The sequence below is a fragment of the Convolutriloba macropyga genome, chromosome 4 (genome assembly GCF_964194025.1).
Source record: "Convolutriloba macropyga chromosome 4, txConMacr16.3, whole genome shotgun sequence".
In the NCBI taxonomy this organism is placed as follows: Eukaryota; Metazoa; Xenacoelomorpha; order Acoela; family Convolutidae; genus Convolutriloba; species Convolutriloba macropyga.
The window spans coordinates 6,467,572-6,492,160 of NC_134471.1; the positions used below are offsets into that span (position 1 = coordinate 6,467,572).

Genomic DNA, 24,589 nt, shown 5'->3' on the forward strand with positions numbered 1-24,589 from the left:
CTGGCTATGGCTTTCGAGTGAAAAAATTTTACGCCACAAAAGCACTCGCTTTTTCGCTCCACTTCCTGTTTCGGCGTGACCAAAATCTCTGTTCCAATTTGACTTCAAACGTCATCAAATTGTGAACAGAGCTTTAAAATGACAACGCCCCAATACAATTCAAATTCTTTGCATTGTCAAATAAGACCACTATTCTAGCGGGCTGCAAAGATGAAGGCAACTAATAATTATATCAAAATATTCAAAACGAATTTGACATTTTTGAGTAAAGGAAAAGGACACAAATTGGCCAAAAAGACAACAGATTAAAAGCCCAAAAAGTTTTCGTACAACATTTAGCATTTTTAATTTTAGTATCTGTACATTACGCGTAACCTTCCAATCATTTGAACTATGAAACCTAATACGGCGCTCAAAACATGACCTAAGACTCGAATAACGCTCTTCACATAGTTTTGTCTGTAACACAATTGGCCTTCAATAAAAATGTCACGATTCTACATAAAGAGGTGATAGTCAAAGTTTTTTTCTGTTAAAATCAACCCCGTTTCATAGCACTATAAAATATAACTGACGCTAGTGCTTTCTGATTGACTCGTATAATCGGAGCCATCTGGAATAGATGTGCAACTTTACAAATATTTGGAACAAAAATCAAGTGCAAACATTTCAAATAAGGAAACGCGAGCGGACAAAAATTTGAACAAAATTATTAATATTTTAATAAGGCAAGCCCAATTCGCGAAGAAAAAAATGAGATCAGATCAAAAAGTTTTGCTGATCGTCTAATTATGAAACTATGAGAGCAAAAAAAATTGTTCTGAAAAACGGCTAGAGAAAATTTTGGCATATTTTTGTCAACAAACATCTCGTTTAATCAAGCACTGTGATTCTGTTCTCTCTTTAAATTTAAAAAGAAGATCTGTAATTAAGATTAGTCCCCTGATACGAAAACAGCTAGACTTACGATATGAAACATATGACTTCTCAATTTGGCTTCTCAATTGGTGTGCGGAGCTATTTTGAAGCTATTTGTCCCTGTCCAACTTTTCAGCCCTTAGTTCTATATTATTTATGCCACATAGTTTGAAGAAGTAGCTTCTCTTTCAATCAACAGAACTGATTTTGTGTTCTTCTTAAATTAAACCAAAGCGACAAAAATCAAAATTTGATCGTGTATTTGTTCCAATTTTAACTTAATCCTGGACTGGATATACATCCTTTCCAGTTAAAAACTGAGAATTGAACAAATATATCAGTCAAAATTCGTTCATCATTTTCCCCAATTTATTGTTAAATTAAGTTTTATATGACACCGTTCAAATATTTTTAGCCAAGCAACAAATTTTAAAGATAGCATGTCACTCTCTTGTTTAGCTTGGTGCCAGAGCAATGTAATAAATGCCCCAAAACCCAAAATATAACCATCATTTCACTCCCTATAGTTGATTTCATCTCTACAGTTGAAAAATTATCACAATTGTACCTAGGTGAGATAATTGATAATATAATTGTAATTTATAACCACCAGTAATGCCTCAACTGCCCTTGGGACTCGATATGATACTACAAGCCAATATGAGACTAATTCAACCAGTAAATGATGATAATGACATATTCCTGTAATACGAAAAGCTCTTTGGTAATCGGACTTTCAAAGGTAAAAATCAAATGGAATCAATTGGGTATTATGGTCTTGGATATTTTGGTAATTGTGTTATGTCAATCACTATTTTGGCATTGAGTATAAATGTAGCGAAGACGTGCAACTTGATAACACAAGAAGCGCATCACTGACAAGTTAGTGGATCTTTAAAGCTCCAAGTGGAGGTGTTGTTTCGTGACTATTAGAAGGAAATGACTTCAAAAGAATGCAGTTTATCTCACATAGTTTTAATAGATAGCCGAATACCGTCAGTGAAGTTGCTTTTAAACGACAGTAGGCATGACATTAACCTCATAGGGCTCAAAAATCATTTATTTGAAGACCTTAGTTGTAATTTTATTGAACCGAATCACGGTATAGATATCACCTCTCGAGGTCGTAGTAAAAGCCCTAATTTCGATTAGTTACATTAATACGTGTACCCTGGAGTTGACACTAGGGGACGCAGATTTGAAGTTGATACAAAGCTCGACACTAACCAATTAAAATATTGAATGTCAACCACTACTTGTTTTAGACCGTCTCTCCAAGTAAATAAAACGGAGTAATTTCGCAAGCAACCATTTCTCCCGTAAATTCTGAGAACAACAATTGAATAATATTACTCTACATAACCACCAAAAGGAAGAACAAAAATTTCAACTTGAAAAAAGCCAACTGGTCGGAGTTCCAAGAGTATATTGAGGCATCACCCATGCCAGCAGCGGAAATGACTCCACAGTTAAGAATCCACAGTTAAGCATTTCACCAAAACCATCGTCGAGGCAGCGAAAGCATCGATCCCGGTGACGACGAGAGCGACTATGAAACCTTGGTGGAATGAAGAATGTCAGGAAGCCAAAAAGAGGATGAACGAGGCGGAAGAGAAACCGCGAGCGAACCCAGGAAGTAAAACACTGATGAATGAAGTCGAAGTAACGAAGAACGCGTTCAAGGAGACAGTGGAGAAAGGAAAACGCAACTCCTGGCGAATTTTTGCGGCAACTTTCAACGCCAGAGTTTCAACCTTCAAAGTGTGGAATACACTTCGAGCAATAGATGGCAGAGGCAAACACCCCTCCCCAGAACACCTTTATACTGGAACGGAAGAAACCTCAAGTCTGACAAAGAGAAAACAGCCCTCGCTGTGAAACACTATGCCACAGTCAGCAGAGTCACAGTCAACCGAGAAGACTCGAAACGTGCATACACGACAATCATAGAGGCAGTAAAGAGCACCGACGACAAAGAGTATAATGAAAATTTCTCCATGCTCGAACTTAATAATGCCTCAGCAGTGTTAAAACCCAGTTGTGCCGGACCGGATGATATACACCCGTTGATGTTGAAAAACCTGGGCGAAAACAGAAGTTTTTACCTACTGAACATTATTAATAGGAGGTGGAATCAAAATAGAGTTCCTTCGGCTTGGTGAACTGCTCTGATTGCTCCAATCCTGAAGAAAAAGAAACCGGCAAACGAGATCAAGAGCTACAGACTGGATTCGTTGATTTCATGTGTCTTCAAGGTCATGGAGAAAATGGTTCAAGAGCGCCTCAAAACTTGGTCCGGAAAACACTGCATTGTCCCTCAGAACAAGCCAAAGAGATCGACGACCGACGTGGTGGCAAATATTGCTCAAACGGCAATAGACAACTTGCAGGCAAAGAACAGAACGATTTTTGACAAAGTGTGGAGGCAAGGAGTTTTACAAGACGTCGCCAGAAAGAACCTGAAAGGAAGATGTCTAAAATGGTTAGGGGCCTGGCTCTCGGACAGGCGAGCAGCAGTAAGATGGAACCAGGAAAGAAGTCAACCACTGGTCTTCTCGCAAGGCCTCCCCCGAGGAAGTCCACTGTGGCCCTTACTCTACTGTTTCGCTACATCTAACCTTTCCAAGAAAGTCTTGGCCGCAGCGCCAAACGTCCTTATAAACCAGTTCGGGGATGATCTCACGGAAGCTATTACCCCGACGGAGCAGCAAAACAAGTTCAGCCCGCTTTACACTCAATCTGTGAATGGGACGAGGACAACTATGTACAACTTGCTGCAAAAAACCTTTGGCATGGTAATTAGCACAGCACCAAAGGAAACGCAGGAAAAGGAGTAGCGTCCGAAAGCCAACTAAGATTCAACGGTCAGGCTACAAGTGCGAGGAAGAAATTGCTGACGAGAATGAACATCTTGAAGTCACTCTCAGGCCAAAATTGGGGACTGAAATCCAAGGACCTTCGACATGTCTAGAAAAGCTAAGTATGACCCGGAGGAATTTACGGCCTTGAAGTGTGGGGGATGTTTCTCGCCAAAACACAATGGGACAGGTTGGAAGTCTGTAATAACAAGGCGGCGAGGATCGTTACGGGCGCTCCTGCGAGATCCCCGAACTGCCAAACCAGAAGTGAGGCCCAACTAAGCACACTTGCGCAAGTTGCAGAAGACGAGGCGGCAAAACTGTTGGCAAAATGCAGAGCTCACGACCAGAAACACCCACTAAACATTCTTGCCAACCGCCCTATGCGAGCACGCTTGAAATCCAGAGGCGAATGCGGCCTCCGAACAGAATGGAGATCGCGAGCCCAACAACGTCTAAACAACTGCGTACACCAAGACATCCGAGAAGACGTAAATCTTAGTAGGCAAGAAAGAAGAAAAGAGGAGTACCTTCGAGAAGTCACAAAAAGTCATCCTCACAGAATAATGACAGGTTGACAGCCGCTGATCTACAAAGAGAGCAGAAAACGTGAAGAGGAAGTTCTCCTACATAGAATTTGCCTTGATCGAGCACCGTTCCTCCAGAAAACGAAAGCCAGACACAATCAGGCGGAATCGGCAATCTGTCAACACTGCGGAAACGAAGACGAAGACTCCTTACACTGGCTCTCAAACTACCCTAGATGGGACACGATCCGCTGGAATGAACTGGGACAGTACAAACCCGACCCGACAATTATTCAAACAAACCCCGATGCCGTTGCCAGAATCCACTTGGCGGCTGCAAAACAGCCCTTCAATTAGAACACACACACAAAACACACACACACACACACACACACAAAACACACACACACAAAACACAACACACACACACACACAACACACACAAAACACACACACACAACACACAAAATACACACACACACAACACACACATACACACACAAAATACACACACACAACACACACACACACACTTATACACACACACACACACACACATACACACACACTTACACACACACACACACACACGCACACACACACACACACACTCTCACGCACGCACTCACACACACACACACACAAAATACACACACACAACACACACACAAAATACACACACACAACACACACACACAACACATACAACACACACAAACACACACACGCACGCACAAACACACACACGCACACACACACACACTCTCACGCACACACACACACACACACACGCACACACACACAAACACACACACACACACACACACTCACACACACATACACACACAAACACACAATATTACTCTGTCAAATCAATACTGTTTTAAAACAAGAAAACCAACAAAGCATTTAATGGCAAAAAACTGATGGCGAGCAGTCAACAGAAGAGAAGTAAATAGTCTATTACACTCAGTGCGACTTAAGACTCCAAAGTACATTTCTTGTTAGTTTTATGCCATTAAAAAGATCAACTTAAAATTACACAATGATTTGTCTACTAAACTGACGGGGACAGTCCCGGAGCGAGGTGTGAATGCTGAAAACCGTTAAAAAAAGTAAGATATGGTGAAAACGAAGAAAAAAAGAATTGCACTTTTTAGCGGTGAATGCGAAAAATGATTCACCACTAACAATCGCAAATCTTACAACAATTCCGCAATAAATTTAACAAATAACTTCACCGCCGAAAGTACTGCAAAAAGATGTAAGAATAACAGTGAACGCGTTGAGAGCAGTGAAAAAAAATTCACCGCTAAACACCGCAAACCGTACAAAGTTTCACTGCTAAGTTCGTGCAATTTTCTATCGACTCAAAATTTTAATAAAACAATTTAAGGTTTGATGAAAAAGCATTAAAAACGTTAAAAGAAATGCACCGTTTTTCAGCAAAGTTCACAAAAAGCCGCATATAGGTGCAGTAGTTGTAGCACAAGTAGTTTTTCTTAAAATTCAATTCCCCTGTGAAAATCACTGTAAATTTATTTGCGGTGATTTTTTGCAAGATTTGCAGTTTTTATCGGTGAAGTTTCTATTTTCACCGATTTTTGATGGTAGTGGTGAACTATTTTTTTCTCACAGCTTAGGTGCTGAAAATTAAAAATTCAACGCTAAAAACCGCATATCTTACAAAGTTTCAAGGCATATGATTTCCATAAAGTTAATTGATTCTGATTTAAATTCACAGAAATTATCCTAGACGAAAATAACAATTGGCGCAGTAGAATAAGGTCTTGACATTCAGGAGGTGAGAGGTTCGAAACCGTGTACGGGAGTTTTTTGTGAGAATTCTGGTGAATGCGGTGAAAATAAAATTTTCACCGCTAAAAATCGCAAATATTGACAAACTTCCGCTAAAAATTGCAACTCCTACAAAAAATCACCGCTTTCACCGCATTCATCACTGAAAGATAGAAGACCCTTTGCGGTGAAAAGTATTTTTTTCGCCAATGAATTGGCCCATTTTCAAATCTAAACTTTGCATTAGTTTTGCTATGAAATTTGGAACTGCTAAATACCTCGTGAAAAAGTTTAGTTTAAACACAACTGAACAAATAATTCCTCTGACAATTTTTCTGGAGACAACAGTAGTTAAGATCACAATCATTACAAAAAATTCAAATGAACAGCATCGGTTACGATCTGCACTCCATGAAATTTTGCAACCCACTTTGTCACAAATTTTACTCTTAACTGAAGTAACCATATTTTGAGGTATCAAGTTTTCTATGTTTTGTGCTCTTCTTTTTAGATGACGTAAAATAATTAGACTCCAATTTTTTAGCTAATAAAAATCACTAATAAAGGAAGCGTCAGCCACTAAGCATAGGGAACTTTTTTGCAAGAAGTCATTGTGCCCGTTTTGTTCTTGTTTCCATATTTGCACTTACTCCCACTTTCTTAAAAACCATTTATACCGTGTTTTAAGTTTAGCAAACTACTTAGCAAACTTCTCGGGAAAACCCTAAAACGTCCTAAGGCAAGTTTCTTGGAAAAAATTCTTGGAAAGTTTCAGCGCTTTTTTGCAAATCGATTCAAGATTAAAATTTAGAGAACAACTGATGCAAGTATCAAACTCTGGGCTATTCTGAATACAGATACTCTTTTTAAAGAGGAAGAAAAGGGGGTGGGGTGATTATTTTTTTTGCTCAATGTAATGTCTACGACTGAATAAACAAAATGAGTAAACAAAATACCGTAATCTGAGACTTGAAGCAGCAAAATTGGGGTTTCAATATTTGAGAAAATAGTTCTGAGAATCCTTCGGAAATTTGATGAGCTCGTACTCGGGTGTGAGCTTCCTCGGCTCTGAGCTCTATTTTCCTTAGGTTTTCCACAATTATATTTTGATATACAATTATAGTACCATTAGAACTATGGGCAGTTTTGTTAGAGTAGTGATAAATCTTGTACATCAGTGGTCTCAAGAATTTATTTGGGAAAGAAAACTATTCAGGGCTTTAAATGAATGAAGATGTTTTCTGCTAGCGCCCCCCCCCCAGCCCTATATAGCCGTTATTTTAGCAGCCCCCAAAATCAAATTTTTCCCGAATTGTAAGAGCGATATTTGCATTTTATTGAAACATGAGTGCCTAGGTAGATTGACGGCACTTTTAGAAAAGTTTCCGTAAAAAACTTTAAAAATTGACCCCTAATTGTAGCCGATAACACCAAAAATGATATTATACAGAAATTTGCATTGATGAATACGTTAAATATCCTAATACAAATTTTCGTTGAAATACAATACTTTCAAACCATAGCTGTGCCAGCTTTTAATATATGCATATTGTTCTTTTATTTTCATGTATATACTTATTTAACTTTAACAGTATGTTGAAACATGTATAAAGGGGGGCGCCAAACTTGGGGTGGCGGGGGGGGGGGCTTAACAGAGAAGATCCCATGAAATGTTACTCGAAATTGAGCTTAGCTGCTCAAAATTCTGCGCATTGAATTGAAAGACACGTTACTAACAAAGTTCCTCAAGTAGCGACTCGTTATTATCCCCGTTGTGACTGCTGAGAACAGCACAGAAGAGCTGTCTGAAACCCATCCGAAAGGTCACTGACCTATAAGCGACTAGGACAGGAAAGATGGCAGCCTGCATGAAGAACAGCTGCACTAGACACTGTGTGGAGTAGTAGCCGTTCTCTATTACGTGACGATCTGAACAAAAACATCCCTCGCGTGCTCAAAATAAAGGCCATAGTAACTCACATTTAAACACACAAAAACCCACCATTATTCAAAAGTACTATTTTGAATTGCAATTATAGTTTTAAAAATTTATCTTTCAAATTCAGCGTATAGCAACTACTCTTCACATTGTTAATCAATATATTATTTTCTAATGCTGCAACCTACTCAGATATTTCAGCCCGGCATTATCGTTATGCCCCAAGACGTACTGTTTTTTTGAGTAAATTAACTTGTCACTGTTTTCCTCGATAGCTGTTAGCGAGTCAATTAAACATAAGTGAAAGAATTCCTAATCTTTAAATGATTACTTAAAAGGTGCTCGCAAATTACGGATTAAGAAGACAAATTTTTAAATTAACACTTATCAATAAGATTACCGTTGAGAAAAATGAGTTCATAAATTTGATATTAAAGTAATTAATTTTAAAAATCGAAAAATCAATGTAGGTTTCAATCAAGTTACTGTCGCTGTTGTCTAAAAATCCCCAAATGTACGTTTTGAGGGGTAATGAGCTCCTATTGGGCAAGCTCACATTTTCAAAACCGGGTACAGACATAACAGATAATTACGGAGGTCTAATACATACTGACAAAACGGAGGTCTAATACAATTGGTTAAAAAACTAGATGTCAACAAGGAGGCTCCTTAATGTGCGTTCACACATGATGTTCCGACCCAGGCTCATCAACATTTTTGACATAACTGTCAACCGATTGAAGAGATAAGCAAAAATAGATCTTTGAGTTTAAAAAAATCGTGACAGAAACTATTACATGAATAACATAATGTCATGCCTCATTACAGCGCCCACGAGATCTCACGCCATTAACAAGAAAAAAATGAACAACAAAATAAGCAAAAAAAAACACTTTTGACGGCAAAAATTCAACATCTAAACTTAAAAGCACCTAGTAACAACATCAAAACACAAAAGAAACCTTAACAACAAAAATTTCTTTTTTGTTACTAGAAAGCCGATAGGACTTTATTTTATTGAGACTAGATAACAAGTTGACAAAAAGAAGCAAACATGAGGCGAAATTCAAAAATCAAACATTATTTTTTAAATCAAATATTTTAAAATCAAAACAAAAGTCTTAAAAGTCATAGAGTTTTAACGAAAAACTTCTTGATAAATTTACAAAAAAAGTCTTAACGAAACCAAAAGAGTCAGTATCTGGTCAAACTAAGCCAGGGAAAAGGACTAAAGATGAAGAAAAAATAAAAAATAATAATAACAACTTGCGAAAACACAAATTATTGAGGCCATTAAAACCTTTCGCTGTTTCTGAATATTATGTTTTTTTTCAAATGTTAATTAAACTCCTTCAGTTAAAATTATACTGAAAGAATAATCATGTTCCCTTGGCCTGATCCGAAAATCACTGGGATCTGTTATTACGCAAATGAGCTTAGAGAAGAGAAAAAGGACACAGATATTGAAAAAACTTTTATGAAAACGCATGTTGTTCAACAAAAAACACCAGTTACAACGTGATATCAAAGGCCACTTTAACTTTCGAACTACAGGCAAGTAAATGGGGCCTCTCAATGATGAGAATTAGATACGAGTTGACGAATACAACAACAAAACCTAAAAAGCTTAAAAAACCGTTTGAAAACAAATAATATCACAAACTTTAAGGCTATTTGCTGTAACTTGCTGCATTTAGAACTTTCCTTCATTCAGTTAGAGGCTTATGAGACTTCTCAGCTCTTTACGACTACATAAAGAATATAAAACATGCAAAAACGTCATAATGAAACAAAAATTGAGACAAAAATGTCGGAGCCATGAAAAAAATGAACTCTTCAATTAAAACTTTTTAATTTTCGAAAAAATTTTTAAAACAGTGGAATTGTCTGTTGTATAAATAGGACAGCAAATAACAATTAAATATGAACAACTATATTGAAACCACGAAAATTTTGGAAAAACCCGTAGTATCAAAGCCATTAAGTCAGTAGCTTTCAAAGGAAATCAAAAAAGAAAAAGATGAGAAGTTATGCTTTGATTAGAGGGCAAAAGTTAGTATCATTCCTAAATCACCAATAAATCATCACCATAAGTTGTATAACTGCGAAAATGACGGCAAATACAGGGAAAAATGTTAAAAAAAGTAGAAAAGTGCGAGAAATCAGTTGAAGCCAGTAAAATCATAGGTTTTTCTCTGCAAACTTTATCTATGATCTATTGAAAGTCTTCTATATTCCAATGGAAACTGGGAATAATAGGATAATGTGATAGGATTTCAAAAGAATCCAAAATTATCGCAAAAATTTTTTTAAAAATATGAAAAGTCGTGGCATCTAAGTCATAAAGACAAAAGTTAGAAGGTAAAACCGCTAACCAGTTTCATTTTCGTTGCAATAGAGACGAGAGTGGTCCTGTCAATAGTGAGAATAACTTACGTTTCACAGAAACAAGTTTAAGATCGGTTAATAATAAAAAAAATCGGAAAATTATTTTTAAAGTCCTAACAGCCTTTAGCTGTCAACTCAAATTGCTACATAGGTTCTATTTCTTATCTTCAGGAAGCCTATTGCAATTTTAGTCAACAAGTCAATGTCATAGTGCTAAAAAGTTTTTTTTAATCTCAAGAAAATCAAAATTTTAATAAAAATTACGAAAACTCAGAGTCGGAGCCATAAAAACAATGAGCGATTCCTTAAAAAGTTTTATTTGCTCATTGGGCATCAATTGAGTGTAAATCAGTTTTGTCATGAATAGAACCTGAATTTTCAAAAGTTAGTCTCTAACTGAGTTGAAAAAAATTAAAATACCAGCTCTCAAATAGAAATCGATTTAATTTTTGTAGTAAACATCCCTATGAGACGAAAAGTACCTTATTATGGCCTTTCGTCTGTTAGAAATACGAGACAGTTTCATTTGTAGCATAAAATGTAATTTTGATTTGATAATTTTATAGAAAAAAACTTAATTTGAACAAAAAAGTGAACAAAATCATGCCAAACATCACCTGTTCACACAAAACTTTAAACCTCGATAACTCCTCGAAAAACACGAACTTCAAGAAAAATTTTAATTCCGAACTCTTCGATGGACGAGCATTTTAATGATAACACTCACACTTCTCTACCATGAATATATCGATCGGCGAAAATTGTCTGAACCAAAAAAACCCATTTGAGTAAATAGTTCCTTCCCCACAAGTGAGGTGGGAAAAAAAATTATAAAGTACATTTATAGTTATCTAGAGTGGATTGATCCTTAGTACTCCAATCCTTTAAATTTGATACTGAGAGAGCTGCATACAAAAACGAAGTTCTAGAGACAATTTGTAAAACAAAATAGTATTGAAAATGTAAGTTTTTAAATGGAACAACGGCTACTAACATGGTCAGACGATAAATGTTCATTATATTTCAGATTAAATTTGCTTGCCCAAATTTTTGGCCTACTTGGGCAACAAGTGTATGGCACTATCTGAAATACTGTGCAACTGAAGTTTTTATGATCAAAATTTCAAAAAAATTTAAAATTTCAGTCATAATATTCAACTCCCTAAAATTCTGGTGAAATTATGCCGAAGATAAACAAATAAATTTTATAATAAGTTTCAACAATAATAAGTTTCAACAAAAATAAGTTCAACAATATCCTTTTTTGACGCCGAATTTCTAATGGCCGCCAACCAAAATTTGCAAAGCGGCAGAATATGTAGTTTTTTTTACAATAAGTAAAAAATTCTTTTATGGGTATTTTTTATTTAAAAACGATCAATACTGCTCTTATTTCCTTGGTTTTGAAAAAACTATTCAAAAAAAGTTGAATATTTCTAAAAATAAAATGTTTCCTAGACATTTTCATTGCAACGAACATATTTCCCGAAAGCTTTTTTCACGATTTATAGAAGAATTAGGTTAAAGGTCAACTTTTACGAGAAAAGTGCAAAGTTTGAGAATTATTTTTATCACTAAAAATCCATTTCCTGATAGCCCTGATCAAAAGAGAAACTATTGGCCCATGGATGCAAATCAGTGCTGGACAACGGCAACTGTTGCAACATATTTTGTACACCAATAATTAGCAAAAAAATTGGCTGAAAAAAGCGAAGAAAACAGTATCGGAAGATTTGTCTGATTTTTTCCAACATTTTGAAAAGCTTGATAATTTTTCTTAATCTGTAAAACGAAAAAATGATGTTTGAAACAAATCTGAAGGTTTCAAACTGTCGTCACAAATTAAATATTTCAGTTGACTATTTTTTATCGAAATTTTCGTGGAACGAGCAGAAAACTTTCTTCAAAATTAGAGAAACAAATAATTCCCCCGTTATTTTGCTTTTTAATGCTTTTTGGTGCGACTCGCAACTATTTTTGGCATTCAGCAATGTATAGATTTTTATACCATCTCGTGCGATATTCATAACGGAATTGCTCCGCACGACTAAAGGAAAGAAACCAAAAGCTCAAAAAGATGTCATATACAAACTGACTGAACGTAAAAATGCTTCAGACAATAAAATCAAAATGCACAAAATCAAATTTGCCGCACAGTCGAATTAGTTTTTGACCCCATGCCTTCAAAGTAAAGTCCACAAAATACTAATAAAAATATTTACGTCAGTTATGACTAAATACTAAAAGCGAAGTTCGAAAGAAAAGTTCAATTAATTACAACAAAGCTGCAATATCCATTGATTATTAGTTAAATTACGCAAGCAAATTTTTATAAATTTTTGTTAATGTGAAGAAAATTTTATATTTTTAGCACATAATTTGTAAAGTATGATTCCAAATTTTTGTCTTTTCTCAAATTTTTTGAATAAAATTTAATAACTTATCCCCTATCGAGCACCAATTGTTATACTAGCCATATAAATTGAAACTTCTATACTATGCCCGAGTCAGCTTATTTGTGGATCCCGTGAACGGTAACAATCCCAAATTAAACTTTCATGAGTTTTAATGCAAAATTGCCAAGCAATGACTAGCTTTACAAAACCAGGTAAATAACAGCAATCCGTAAAAATTCACTTTAAAAAGTTGACTCACCAACTGCCTTGACAACCAAGAAAGAATCTAAAATTGCTCAAATGTGAAAATCATAATTGGACAATAGATGAAGACATGTAGCCGCCAAATAGCCGGCGTTACAAAGTTAAAAATTTGAACTCTAAAATTTGACGTTTCATTTCTTTCAAATGCATCAGCTAATATCTCCGAAAGTGACATATGAAATAAAGTGCCGTAAAATATTATACATCTTATCCGAGCTTCTGAATCAAAATTAGTAGCTAAAAAATTCGTGCTGGCCGCAAACTAAAACACAACCTTCGAGAACATCAACAGCAGTCCTAGTCTTGCTATCGGTTTGCAACTATTAATAAATAAATGTCTGAGCGTTTTGAATAAACGTCTGGCGTTTGCAAATATGATGCACAAATTATGCTGTTGGGGGCGGGGGGATAAACGGAAAAGATCCCAATATTCATCTCATGGGTTTTAGAAACGAAATATTGGTTTTCGGCTCACGTATTCCGCCCTACAAAGGCAATCAACAAATTGATATGAACAAGTTCTGCGCAAGCGCTCAAATCTCAAATGAACAAACTCTCAAATCGTTTCTTCATGACATTTTTGTCTAATTATAAACATACCCGGCAGATTGCCGGAAAATAGCCGCCGTTGATTCCAATAAGCATGATTGGGATTGAACGAATAGAATATATTGAAAAAAAAAAGATTTTTGAACAAAAATATTTTTTAAGTCCGATTTATTTTGATGGCATTTCGTACTTGAACATACTTTTGTTTCTTAGAGAGAGGCTACAGGGGCTACTATCAACACCAATAAGCATTAGAGGTGGTAACTAAGACTTATAGGAACGACGTTCAAATAGCGGGCATCTAAAATTGGGCTTTATGATTTTATCCTGTTTCTATTTCTGATTACAATTTTTAATACTGATTCTGTTCATTTTGAATTGCTTTGCTGAGCAACTGATGTTCAAAATCACTTTTAGCAGAGAGAACAGAGAAACTAGCCTAGAGAAGTCAAAAAGATTTCACGCAAAATGTCGAAAAAGCGGCAAAATGGTAAAGCGAAAAAAAGTTTGACGAATTAAAAAAAAAACATAGCCGGAAGAATTCCGGAAACGACTCGAAGTAGAAATCTGACTATTCTCACTAATCAGATGCATCACCAGCATATTACCAATCGACAGACATCGTAACCAATTCACAAATAAAAGACTGGAGAAGTGGAAACTTGACAAAGAACAAAAGCAAAAAATAATATTCTCTAAAAATCCAAACAAAATTCTCTACAAAAAGATAACATGCAGCTTCCCATCCATAACTCATAGAAATCAATTAGTTATATATTTGGCTTGATCAATCGCCCACCTAGTACTTGCAGAGAAACGTTGAACAACAAACTAAAAAAAGACTAAGAAAAACTCTTTAACGAATTAGAGTTTTGTATAATTTGTTTAAATGAAAACTGCCCTGCTAAGCCTTCAAGTGCAAAATCATAGAATCAACACCTACAAAAATGCTCCTAATTGGGAAAAACACAAAAACAAAAAAACATTAAATTGGAAGAAATAGGCAAACTTAGAAAAAAAGACAAAAAGTGGCCAAAATTTGTTCTGATTTACTCGATTTTCTTTAACAAAAACAACTCAAAACTATTATCAATCAAAATGAGAGACATCCAAAAGAGCTACAACAACTATATTCCACTTGAAAATTCCCCAAATGCTATCAAAGGTTGAGGAAGAAAAAAAAAGACATTTAAAACCAAATTGAACAAAAAAAACGAGAAAAAGTAAGGTGTTTTTTTAAATTTTACACGAAAAAATAAAGCCAAATAAAGTTACTTTGAGCAAATAGAGCAAAGAATTGCTCAAGAAATAATGGGCAAGTCATAACAAGCTAAAAAAATTGTCTACGATTGAAAAAAAAAACGAAAAAAAGCAAAAAAATTAAAAAAGTGGTTAAAAAATTCTCTATTTTTCTGTCATTTTTCTTCAGAAAAAAATGTTTTATACCAACAAAATTGTGATCAATTTATATCCTTGATATTCTTTGAGCAACGAGCTTCTATGCATATTGCACTTAACGCAGTAAAACAAAACAAAAGGCCAAAATACAATAAATTTCGTCGAAAAATCGGCAAAACTGATCAAAAACCTCCAAATTTGCATAAAACTCCAATTAACTACTTGAAACCTTCAATTCCTTTCAGAACGAGCCCAAATCCAATACAATATCATAATCAGACCTCATAAACAAGAAAAATTGCAAAAAACTGCTTTGAAAAGCCGCATGTGAACAAAAAAATTTCGCTCGCTCAGAGAAAATTTTTTCACACATCAATTTCTCGCTCTCTCAAAAACAGCGGTATGAACAAAAAACCGCTCTCTTTTCGCTCCGCTCTTCGCTTTTGTTCAGCAACCAAATCACTCCAAATTTTTTCACGCGTTTCATTTCCCGCTTAAAAATTCACTCCAATAAAATTGATTAAAAAAAAAAACATAGCAGGACAAGTCCTGACGTACAATTCAAAGAATTTTCATTAACTAAACAGAAAATCTAGACCTAGAATGGGCTATGAGTGAATTCAGAAAACCATTTTAAAAAATCAGAACAAAAAAATAAGAAAAAAACATAAAATCAATATCAAAATGCCGCATGTGAGCAAAAAAAAACCCTAGCGAGAAATGAAATTTTAATTCAAACAAAAAACTAGGCCTAGAATGAGCTGTGAATGGATTGGGAAAACCATTTAGAAAAAAATCCGATCTAAAAAATCGAAAAAACAGTAAAAATCAGAGTGAAATTGCCGCATGTGAACAAAAAACCACTACCGAGAAACCGAATTTTTGTTCAAACACCGTTTTCTCACTCTACTTTAAAATTAGAGCGAAAAAAATTCACGCCGCAAAACCACTCGCTTTTTCGCTCCACTTCCTGTTTCGGCGTGACCAAAATCACTACTCCAATTTGACTTCAAAAATCATGAAAATGTGTGAACAGATCTTAAAAAAAAAGACAGCGCCCCAATACAATTCAAATTCTTTGAATTGTAAAAAGGGCTTCTCCAATACTCCTCTTCGAGTCGTAAAAATACGAGCGCAATAATAGCCGGCTGAGAAGATGAGGGCGGCTATTAATGAGATAGTGACTTGTTTTTAACCTGCGAATACTCTGTAGACAGCCAGTGGGGTTGAGCAGAAGAAAGACTGAACAAATATGATCAGGGATGTCGTCACTGACTTGGAGAACCTGTCCAGAGTACTGATAGCTCTGGCCTGCAAACAGCAAACATAATCCGTTCTTTGACCAGTAGATCATATTGGTATCGGCATGTTAGGCAAAAGTTAAGGGAATGCGCTCGAAAAATCTTTTCTTTTGACGCTCTCTTACAATATTTTTGATGACCGCTAGTCGCAGATTGTATTTTACATTGCATATTATTGAAAACGAAAGTCCGCAGTGCCAGAAGTTAAAATGGCAAACGTTCCTATATAAATATCCAGAAGTTGACTTCCATGGCATTTTCGGCATTTTGAAACGCGAAAGTTGCGTGTTTACAGTATAGGTTACGTGCCGGAAGTCACTGAGACCTTCAGGTTTATCAAGAACCGCGAGTGGTTCGAGATGTTCAGCCAGAATTTTGAGGTGAATTCTGCTGTGTCACGTAACCTTGCTTGAAACACACAACTTGCCCGTTTTAAAATGACGAAAATCGAATAAAGTAAACCTCTGGTAATCTACATAGCGACTTCTGGCATTTTGACTTCTGACACTCGATTTTTGGCATTTTAGAACGTGCACGTGCGTGTTTTAAGTAATGGTTAAGTGACTCTGCTTGAAGTCACTGAGAACTTCTGGCGGTTATCGAGAACCGCGAAGCGGTTCGAGATATTAAGTCAGAATTTCGAAGTGACTTCTGCAGAGTCACTTAACCATGCTTAAAACACGAAACGCGCACGTTTTAAAATGACGAAAATCAACTGAAGTCAACTTCTGGCTAAGTAGCAACTTCTGGCGTTTTAACTTCTGGCACTGCAGACTTTCGGTATTTTAAAATGTGCACGTGAGTGTTTTAAGGGATAAAATAGCACGGGCGCGTGACGTTTGGTTAAAATACGAGCAAGGGGTGGGAATTAACGGAAAAGATTCCAATTAGAATCACTTAAGTATGATCGCGTACAAACCATATCGATCTGCTTGGACCTCTGTGACAGTTTGTTACGTGCTGTGTTGATGCGTGAATAAGTTGTGACAAGTAGTCCCAGTGTGATAAAAGAGCAGAGCACGAATAGTCCGATGAAGAGTGACCACGACACAAGAAAGTTTGAGTACCTAAATTAACAAAATAACTTGAAGTGCAATGGCCTCACCCCCCCCCCCCAGGCCTTCAATAAATCTATTGTTTTCATAAGCTTGCCCAGGTTAAGGTTCCAGACCCAAGCCACCTGTGATCAGAACGACTTGGGTCACACACGGGGCCATAGTGCGACCACATTTCATGGTCGGAAAATTGTCACGGTCGCACGATATTCTGGACAATGGTCGCAGTAGGGCCTGATCGCAAGCAAAAGTCGGGACAGTCTGGACTATGGTCGCCCGAAAGTCTGATGAAAGACCAAAGTCTGAACCAATAGTCTGGACAAACTGAGTGACAAACTAACTAAATTTTCCTTCTTAAGTAAACTTTTTAATTTTGTACTTCCGATGGCTTTTTTGATAATTTTTTGAGGATATTACTAAATCTTCCTGAAACGTGTGAAAGTAAAATATCAATTAAAAATAAATTTTTGCAATACATATTTGGATGACAGATTTGTTTGACATTTTTTTCAAATCTCAAAGTTTGATTGCATATTTTCCATTTGAAATATTTTCTCATCCGTAACATCGCCTGTTGACATAAAATGAGTTCAATTTTGAAACGTGAACGTATAAAAATAGATTAAAAGCCGTCCGTCTATTTTTTGTAGTTTATCTTAGTTTTTAATTGAAAGCGATTTATTTGATAAACACTTGTGCGACATTAATTCTCATCATCAAGAAAAGAGTTTTGATAAAATTTCATAAATTTTGTATAAGTAGTAAAAAAAGAGCAGTTTTCAGAGTAAGTACAGAAAAAATTGGTTACTAATTTTATATCTTGAACACAGTGCAAGACCGAGCGAGGAGCTCTTAATTTACCTAGATTCAGAACTGCATATACAGTGTACTAGTGTATTCTTATCAACCAGTTATATGAAACAGCTCACTACGATTCGTCGACGATTCTTTGAAACGTAAAATTATCCCTAACAGTTTGAAAAAGTTATTAAATTTATTGTGATTTTTATGCGCAAAAATGTTGCAACTTCGGAAGCATTGTTTGCGATTCTAGAAATACTTCAACTTGTATTTCTCCATATGTAGAACACAAGGACAAATTGACAATACGTAATAGGCAGAATTTTTGTTCCAAACCATTTAAATGGTGAGGAACTATGCTCAAATATTTTTGTTCAGTCAATTTTGGCTGACCAATTTATTCATCGTACATGGTTATGAGTGGTATCATTAGAAAAACCGTCCAGCGTAGAATAAAAAATGAATTTTTTTCTCAATTTCGCTTTTTTCCGGAGATTCACCGAGATTTACAATTTTGTGATTAGCAGACCAACTTTAGTTGTTATGGTTCATAATTTTCATATTTTTACGCAACTGATTGCCAATTCGGCTGAAAATTCTGTTAAAATTGCTCACGACAATCTTATGGGTTTTAGCACTAAAGATAGAAGAGTGTTGTTGAACTGTTTGATCCAACTTTTGGTAAAGTTTTGCTAATAATTTCAAAATTCAAACTTTCTACATCAAAAATGGAACAAAATAAGCTTCATGCTAATTTAACTCGACAATTATCAAAAAATCATCATTTATTTTTGATATATTGATTTTCCTGTCAACGGATCGAAATTCAAATTATTTGGAACAATTACGTGCCCGGAATGGAAGAGCAGCAATCTGAAGGTTAGTTTTTTTTACCGTCCAAAATTAGTTGGGATTGTAGTCAGTCGGTGTTTTTTGCATCTTTTTAAGTTATTTACAGAACAGAAGCATTCAAATCAAGGCTCACTATTAACAGGTCCAGGAGATCCATTTTGAAAACAGATTATGTTTTCAAAATAAACAATGGATGATTGAGCTTTGCCACTTACTCTCTTCGTCAAGCTGGTAGCTTAAGGTTTGCAAAATCAGCTAGCATCAACTTTCTAATGGATTGACATTTAAAATTTTTGCGGTTTCAAGTAATGGTTGATACTACGAATCTTCACAGTTCTTTTCGATTGAACTTATAAAGGAAGCAGAATTGAACATATCAATTTTTCAGTGAAAAGATTATAATTTTAACGGCTCCTACGCCGTCTTCTAGCAGAATTTAATGGGATTTTTTGTCTGTATTTGTCTTTGTTTTTGCGATTATATAAAGACGTGGATAATTTTATGTCATAGAGGCTTCCTGTGGATCAACATAGGATCCTATTTAACGATTTCAGTTGATAGGTGAAACCTTTCATGACTTTGAATATAAATTTTCTATTCAACTATGCAATTTGCTGTTCTTTTTGTCTACTTGTTACAAGGTCTTATTACAGGCCGCATCAAATTATTGGTGTAGAAAATACACACAATTAAACTTGTGTTTTCGTGAACTGCTCAGTGTTTTAACGCCTTCGACACAGAACTTTTTGCGAAAAATAATTTGATTTTGAATTTATCTCTGTATTTGTCGGCTTTTTGCTGGACTTATGACATATTCAAAATAATTAATTATCCCAAAGGCTTTTCTGATTTAGTAGACGAAATTATTTTATTGATTTAAGTTGAAAGCTAATAAATTTATGACTTGGAAATTAAATATTTTCAAATAAAACCGTTGTATTTTGCAATTTCGGCCAATTTTGGATCTCTTGATACCTAGTCTCATAATTCAGAGATCACAAATCACACTATTAGTTCAAAGAAGGCGCAATTGCTTTTATCTTTTTTTTCACGGAAAAGGTTATCGTCTGTATTTATCGTTTGGTTTTGTAGAAGTACGACATATTGTGGGTAATGAAAAGTCTCAATATCCTCATCTGAAACTATGAATGAAAATAGTTCTATTTAAAGATTTCAGTTGATTTCTAATGGTTCTCATTATCTGAAGTTTTCTGCTTTCAAAAACTAAGAACTTTTTTTTTATAACTTTGCCGTTTTTGTACTTTTTGTCTACTTGTTACCGAGTCTCACTAAGGACTGGTCTCATGCTTTTTCTAGTGAGGTGCAAATTAAATTGTTTAGTTTAGGTTTTATTCGACGCTATTTTGACTTCGTTTTTAAGCATTTTTTTTTCAAAAAGTTGATTGAGTTTTGAAAGTCAATAATGTTTGTTGTTGTTATTTGATCTTGTTGTTTCTTTTGGCTCGTAGTGTTATCAATTGCTGGTCTCATCGGCCATCTAATGTGCCATTATTTACTTTACTAAGTGATTTTAGTTGGAAGCAATTTTTTCATACACATTGGACAATAATCGAATTTTTGATTTTTTTTATCTCTTCCTCATTTGGTAGACAATGAAGCCAAAAATGTGGATGAGCGTGGTCGGAACATAATGTGCGAACGCACGTTACCGAGCCTCTTTGTCGTTTCTTGCTTTGAAATAAGCGCAAACTTAACTGGTAATGCAATAATGGGACAGTTTCAGAGTTTGTCACACCGGTCAGATACAACGCAGAGTCATTTCACACTCACCTAGCAAAGAGGTCTTTACAATCACCATTAAACACCTGTGATACGACACTTGCACTTCCTGACAAGAGCCATGTACTGAGACAGAGGAAATGCTTTAGCCTGTGTTTGTTCTGCTGTCGGTTGTCTGTCTGTTGTTGTTGCTGTTGTTGGTGATGTGACGTCATGAGTGTGAACTGTTTGATTGAGTGACATTGGTAGAGCACGAGAGCACACGTTGCAAAGCAGATCTAAATTTTTTAGTCCAAATTTGTTAAAAGGTCAAAAGCAAGTTTGCACCCGAACATTTAGGGAGCAAGAATTCAAATATCGACATAAGTTTATGAAAAAAAAAATTAGTGGTCATTGTTCACCAATTCTTAATCCATTGATCCAATCTAGTTGTATTGCCATAAATGTCTGAGTTTGGGATAAAATGCAATAATAAGTGACTAGATATCTTATTATGAAATCATTAAACCAAATCTAAAACTAACTGTCAAATGAGCATTGCTTAAAAATTTTTCGTTACGTTGTGAAAATCAACTAATCAAGACACAATTGCGCTGGTGCTGAATACTAAATTGCAACATATTTGTTGCCATTGAAAACATGATTAAGCGGGTCGCGTGTTCGAATGTTTTCCAAGTGATGATTTGCTCTCTTCATTATCTGACCTGATGAGATCTTCCCGATTTTCCAAGATTTTTTTACAAGACGTCTTTTTAAGAAATTAAATTAGAGCTGCAAAAAGTTGTAGCCTCAAGCGCGACCTGTTTTCACAACAGTCCGATAATAGAAAATCTGGCACCTGCACTGAGTATTATCTCAAATCGGTAAAAGTTTAAGGACCCAAAACTGCAGAAAGGTGACAAAATTTCTTAGAGAGACAAATCAATTAAAAGTTAGCCCGATTTCTGTTAGCAGAAGTAAGTTTAGGTCAATGAGATATTGAACAATTTGACCATAACGCATTTGAATTCGCAATGCAAACCCTTTCTTGAAGCGATAGAGGCATGAGCAAGTTGGGCACATTTCAGTTGGAACTCTGTATCCTGCTATTTTGATTACGCAAGTATGACAAACTTCTATCTGGATTTCGCCCCAAGTACCTCATCATCTTTGTAGAATGCGGAGCAATCAAAATTTTACCGATTTTCAAATATTGGTAATAAAGGTCAAGATGTGAGCTTGCCTAAATTTCTGACAATTTTATAAAACATCAACTTCCACTTTTAAAGATGTAAGCTTGTCTAAATTTCTGACAATTTTATAAAACATCACAAAGAAGCCGTAGAACTCAAACAATGAAGTGCATTCATCTCAACCATGACAATCACGAAGCATTCAAACTTTTCGACAATCTTATAAACAATTTTAAAGACGCAAAACCGTTGATGTTGTTCAAAGCACAACACGTAGTCGCCTAAACATATAGAATACCCCATTTTCCCGTGCAAAACGATTAAACTGATCTTAGATTTTATTCTAGCGAATTTTTTCGTTTTTGCAAGATTTTTCTGAGAAAAAGTAAATTGGGGTAACCAGAAAGATAAACAGTATCGGCACCCATGGAGGAGAATTGAGAATAAGTTTCACAAATAAAATCAAAGGCATAAAGACTGTGAAGAAAATAGAAAAAATGTGTGATTCTAAAAGATTCTGAAATCAGAACAGGCAAAATTGTACTCCATTTAAATTTGAGAATTCTTGAGATCTTTTTGACAATCTCCCCATGCAAAAGGGGGTTCTTTTCAAAAAATTGAAGTAAGTTATTTAAAAATATATTTCAAATATTATTTAAACTTTTTGACACGTCGGAGGACAGCATTCAGTTATCACGCATGCATACATTACTACAAATTAAATAGAAGAAATTAATTTTTCTTCAGTGGCGGGACGAACTATCTACTCGAATGGGTTTTTATGTTCAGTCAATTTTCACCGATCGACATTTTCATCGTACAGGATTATGAGTGGAGTCATTAGAAACCTTGTCAAGCGTACAACTTCAAATTAAAAAGATTTTCGTTGAACTTTGCTACTTCGAAGCTGTCACAGAGGTTTAAAGATTTGTTAACGTTAGCCTAACTTCCGCTGTTTTGATCATATTTTTCGTTATTTTTGCTTAAACTTTGATCAATTTTTGATAATATATTGATTTTACGCTTAAAGATCGCAGAAAGTTGGCAAACTGTTTGAAGTCCTTTTCTTGCAAGTGTCAGCTAATTTTTTGAAAATTTAGCATTTTTTCATTTTTTTACAAAAAATGGCATGAAATATGCCTGTATGGCTTACTTTGTCCAGTTTGACCGGCGCTTTCAGATGATACTTAATGCTTTTTTGGTAACATAACTCGATAAGTATCCAAAATTCATCATTTATTTTTGATATATGAATTTTTGGTCAAATTAACTGTTTCGGTAACATTTGGTACATTTAGTTCTAATAGAAAGAAACAGGAGGACGATAAGTTTTGCTCTAGTTGTGTAATTCTATAGTTCAAAAATTTATCGGATTGTAATGGGGTGTTGTATGTTCTTTTTTTTTTAAAAAAAAACTTGCCTTTTTTGTTTTTTATGTTAATTACAGAGCATAACGATTTCAAACCAATCTCAATTATCGACAGCTCAAATTTGCAGGCAAAAGGGAGACCGGTGATCGAACATAACAATTTCAGCGAAAAGCATATGGTTTTTCTGCTTCAACACCGTTTGCATAAAAACGTTCGCGAAAATTTGAGTTCGCCTGTATTAAGTGTTAATGTGTAGTCTTTTGACTTAGTCTCACTAATGACATATACATATGTCCTCATAAGCATTAACAATTTAAACAATTCGGAATTTTTTAGTTGAAATTATGTCTTACGATTTCAAAAAATTTGTTTTAAAGAAAGTGTTATTCTTAGATTGCCTTTTTCAATCTTATTTCGGCATATTTTAGCGCAGTTTCAGCAAAGAGAGAGGATGAGTTCGTTCGTTCCCGTCAATTATAATTTTGTCTTAATTGTTGTTTTTTTAATTTAAATAATTGTTTTTCGGCGTTGATAATACGAGTTTTTATAAATTTTCTTATTATTTTTTTACAATTTCCAATTTTTTCGGTTATCTTTTGCTGTCTTGTCCCATCATCATATTAATGGCAACTGATTAACTAATGGCGACTGATTATGTTCAATATATCTAGTTAATAGGTTTTGATCTTATAGGCTTCAACACCGTTTCCTCGCAAAATTGAAATGACTTCTTGATTTTTGCCTGTATTTGTTTTTTTTTATAGTCATATGGCACTCTGGATAATGACAGGCCTTGAATTGTTTTGCATGAAGGTATAAATGATGCCATTTAATGATTTCAATATGATAATATTTTGACTTTTTCATTAAGTTTTTTTTAATGGATAGACATTGAGTTTTGGTTGTAAGTAATGCTTGCTGTTTTCATTTGATTTTGTTGTTTGTCTTGTCTCTTACTCTCCTTTATGGCACTTATCATCGGCTCTCTAATATGTTGTTGTTTCATTTTTATCTCGGTTAGAGCTTAAAGAGATTTTCTAAATGGATAAACTAATTATTCTCGAACAATGTGTTTTTTGAAAGTTTTTTTTATCTCTTTCTCTTTTGGGTGGAGAATTAAGTCAAAAACGTGGTTGAGCGGGGTCGGAACATTATGTGCGGACGCTCATTACCGAGCCTCCTTGTTTACGATGTAAATTAGTTCACACTTGGTCAAAACAAAGCGAACAAATTCTCCAACAGCGGCAGGAGGCACGATGCGCTT

At 35.2% G+C, this 24,589-nt stretch overlaps 1 protein-coding gene across 9 annotated transcripts in view; it reads right to left on the reverse strand.

The window, feature by feature from the left end:
- LOC142337435 (uncharacterized) overlaps window positions 1-24,589 on the reverse strand; it is a 111,463-nt gene that overhangs the window by 17,430 nt on the left and 69,444 nt on the right. For 8 of the 9 annotated variants that reach the window (XM_075386655.1, XM_075386653.1, XM_075386659.1 and 5 more), the window contains 5 exons: window positions 20,835-21,061; window positions 17,255-17,402; window positions 16,231-16,345; window positions 13,083-13,109; window positions 7,838-8,029 (listed from right to left, as the gene is read on the reverse strand). In XM_075386655.1, the coding sequence (XP_075242770.1) occupies window positions 7,838-8,029; window positions 13,083-13,109; window positions 16,231-16,345; window positions 17,255-17,402; window positions 20,835-21,061 (709 nt within the window). The remainder of the gene's footprint in view (window positions 1-7,837; window positions 8,030-13,082; window positions 13,110-16,230; window positions 16,346-17,254; window positions 17,403-20,834; window positions 21,062-24,589) is intronic. The other variant, XM_075386661.1, reaches the window with a different exon arrangement.